General features: G+C 49.7%; 1 protein-coding gene across 6 annotated transcripts; it reads right to left on the bottom strand.

The window, feature by feature from the left end:
* Positions 1-457: 457 nt before the first annotated feature.
* ARL4A (ADP ribosylation factor like GTPase 4A) lies at positions 458-3,114 on the bottom strand. Of its 6 annotated transcripts, none has more exons than XM_019443476.2 (2): positions 2,669-3,114; positions 458-1,468 (listed from the first exon to the last, which is right to left on the bottom strand). In XM_019443476.2, the coding sequence occupies exon 2, from the start codon at positions 1,377-1,379 to the stop codon at positions 777-779; it is 603 nt and encodes a 200-aa protein (XP_019299021.1). In that variant the 5' UTR covers positions 1,380-1,468; positions 2,669-3,114; the 3' UTR covers positions 458-776. The 6 variants fall into 6 exon arrangements, with proteins under 6 accessions (XP_019299021.1, XP_019299020.1, XP_019299018.1 ...); XM_019443475.2 differs by having other exon boundaries at positions 458-1,465; XM_019443473.2 differs by having other exon boundaries at positions 2,678-3,114.
* Between the last annotated feature and the right edge of the window lie 440 nt (positions 3,115-3,554).

Below are 3,554 nucleotides of genomic sequence, written 5' to 3'. Positions count from 1 at the left end.
TGACAATAAACTATTTCTACAACAGCCCTAAATCCCCCAAAGGGTGTTTTAAACCTGACCATGGAGAAAGATGCATAGCTACTTCTAAAAAGTAAACAACTACACACCAAAACATGCATTGTCAGGAAAACTAATTCATGCACTTGAATATGCCAATACCTTATTTTTATTATTTTAAGTTAGACCAATTTAAAACATTGCCTAGAATTAAGATAGAGCATTACATCATTTGATTCCAGAAAATGTCAAAATGCATTTGGCCAAAACTTAAAAAAAACAAACACTTCCTCCTTATCCCTTACTGGTTGGACCAATGTGATCAATACAACTGTATATATATTAATCTACCTTAACATTTCCATTCATTAGCATTTCATCTTAACATACAGAGCCTTCTATTGTAATTTCCTCGTAAAGGCTTCCCCCCAAAAGATGCAAATACAAAACACTAGGCAGATACTCTTCAAAGTTTTATTTCACTAACTTCAGGTCAAATTTCCACAAGTGTTTTCTGGTCAATTTGCTATCCATGCTTGGCTTCCCAGAATGGTAGTACCAAAAGATTTGTGGGGTAGGGAGAAGAGACCATTTTAAGAAGCACTGCATTTACGCATCTTCCACAAGGCAAAAGAGTTGGGCATCTGATTGTTCAACAAAACAAAGCTTTATCAGCATCCAGGAGGGCAGGCAGGCAAACCAGGCTGTAGACACTCTTCCATTTGTCAAAATCAGACTGGAGAAAACCTACTCCACACAGATAGAAAAGGTATTACCGTTCATCTCTTCTTTTTCTGTTGCCGCAACATTTTTCTTCTTTTAATTATCATATCATGTAGTTTCTCAAGTCCTTCCTTCAGTCCATCTCCTATGATTGCACAGGTGGGCTGCAAATGCCAGGGAGTGGAAGAGCTCAGTTCACCCATTGCTAACAATTTCTCAATTTCTGAGAGAGACAATGAGTTCCTCAGGTCTTGCTTGTTAGCAACTATAAGTACAGGGACTCCCTGATTTTCTGATATCCTGGTTATTTTATGAAGTTCAGTTTTGGCTTCTTCCATTCTTTCAACATCAACAGAGTCCACAACAAACACAATGCCATCTGTGCATCTGGTATATGACTTCCACAGTGGCCTTAATTTCTCCTGGCCACCTACATCCCAGAAGTGAAAAGTGACTGTTTTAGAATTTCCCAAGGTTACCTTAATTTTTTCAGTGTTAAATCCTTTGGTAGGTACAGTATTTACAAACTCATTGAACTGCAGCCTGTATAATACAGTTGTCTTTCCAGCACAGTCCAAACCCAAAATAACAATGTGAAAGGACTGAAATGAAGGCAGGCTGGACAGGATAGAAGTCTGGTCTGACAGTCCATTCCCCATTTCCAGGTGCAAATTAGTGTTCCAAATTGAAATGCTTTCTTCTTACTGCTTCAGAATTTCTCTTCCTAGGGGATCCAGCTACAAGACTGCTGAGAGGAAAAATGAATAAGTTATTCTTTTGAAATACCGTACAACAACTGTTTTTCTCTCTCCCTTTCTTCTTATATAAGACGAGGAACTGGAAAATAAAACTTGTTTGAGTAAATAAGCCAAATGAGATCTGAAACGCACGCAAACCAAGGCAAAAGACAGAATAATCCTTGTGATTCAAATTCTTTCACAGTCATGAAAATTGCAGTAACACGTACTTCTCTACGTCCCTGGGTTCCAAATCTCAAAGACCTCATTCTGAAGATAACCTAATCATCAGTATCTGGTTCGACTTACAATAACCACAGAAGTGCCTTTTTTGGCAGAAAACTCGTAACACGTAATCCTATTTTAGGGATCTAATTCCACGTGCTTAACAGCATACCCAAGGTCACTATTACCCCCACTTCACGAACCCCCCCCCGCCCCCCCCCCCCCCCCCCCCCCCCCCCCCCCCCCCCCCCCCCGGCAAATAGCACAGTGCTCTCACCTCCGGAACTGGAGTCTGGATCCAAATAGGAAAGCATTTGTTAGACGTTTTTCACGCACGGGGTTGGAGAGAAAACCACCCCACGACCGCTCAGCTTAGCTCTCCACGCAGCTCTGGCAGTTGCTGCACTAGAAACCGTAGCTTCGGACTCTAACCACGCCCACTCCTCACTGCCCACCCACGAGCCCAAATCCCATTGGTCACCCACGTCAGCGCGTCCAATACACACACGCCCCAGTGCCCTAATTGGTGAGAATAACTGCCGCTCCCAGTGCGGCCGAGCTGGGCTCTCCCTCGGTCCACAGGCACCACCTGTTGCCCTTAAGTTAGAAAACAAGGCGCCCACGGAGGAAGCCGAGTGGCCCCTGCAGGTGACAAGGAGCCTCGACCGGCCGGTCAGGTCGCTGCCAGACACCTCGTTCCGCCCGCTCTGGCGCACCTGCAGCGCGGCCGGCGAACGCTGGGCCGGGGCTCCCACATCCGGGACCCACGATCACCGCCGGCGCGTTAACCCTTCGTCCGCTGGCGAAAGGTGCTCGCCGAGGCCGTGCCAACCCCCAGGCGTGAATGATTCGATGTGCGGCTCCCGCACGGGCAGGGTCACTGTCCCGCCAGCACAATCCCTATAACCTCGCCCCTCCGCACCCGGCCGCCTCCTCTCCCTCGGCAGGGCGTGGCCACACCAGCTGCCCGCCCCGCCGCAGCTCACCTGACTCACCGTCTTTCATGGTCTGGACCCAGCGTCGCTCACAGCCGCTCGGGAGCGCGCTGCTACCTGTCGGAAGGCACCAGTGAGGCCCCCGTTGGTGGCCGAGGGTGATACGCGGCTTCTAGGGGCGCCCGGCTGGCGCCGCGCGCCAGGCCTCCTAACGGTGCCGGGCCGATCCCTCAGCTCAGCAGCCGCGGCCCCCGCCCCCCTTCAGCGCGCACCCGGGAGCTGGCCATTGGGGGGCGTGCGGGAGCCCGGTCTCCTAGCAACGGCAAAACAAGGTCACGTTCGAACTGGCCTAACCCGGACCCGCCACGGGCGAGGTCGGGCGGAGCTTCCGGCTTCAGCTTCCAGAGTAGTTGCTGTCTCCGACGCTTTCTCTAGCCGGCGGGTGGCTTGAGACAGTTCCCGGCGGGTCCCACCCTGCACCGCCTATCCTCCAGGCGCCGTACGGTGTCCTCTGGGCGGTGGCCGGTGACGTACCGTCAGAGATTTCAGAAGATCCCGGACGGGCGGGCCCCTTATATAACGGGATGACGTGGGCGTGCCTCAGTAGCTGGGCTGAACGTCTGGGGCAGAAAGGTGTCTGAAACTCATCATCCTTTTGCAAAGCAAATAAATTCCCTCTCTCCCACACGACCCTAGCAACATCCCCGTGAGGTAGAAATATCCCGGTTTCACAAATGAGGAAATAAACTGAAACATTAAATAGGCGTTTCTATTAACCCAAGGAAAATTAGTGGAACTTAAAGTCTACTTACTAGTCATTAAATGCCTAATGCTTCCTGTTGAATAACTCTGACCCTAAATGGCAGTTGTGTGCTTGACTCATAAGTCAAGCCTGACTTAACAGGCAGTAAGGACAATTCTATGTCCTCAGGGATAG

The sequence above is a fragment of the Panthera pardus genome, unplaced genomic scaffold, assembly GCF_024362965.1.
Source record: "Panthera pardus isolate Hobbes unplaced genomic scaffold, ASM2436296v1 HiC_scaffold_8, whole genome shotgun sequence".
NCBI lineage: Eukaryota > Metazoa > Chordata > Mammalia > Carnivora > Felidae > Panthera > Panthera pardus.
This window is presented reverse-complemented; position numbering and strand designations above follow the sequence as displayed.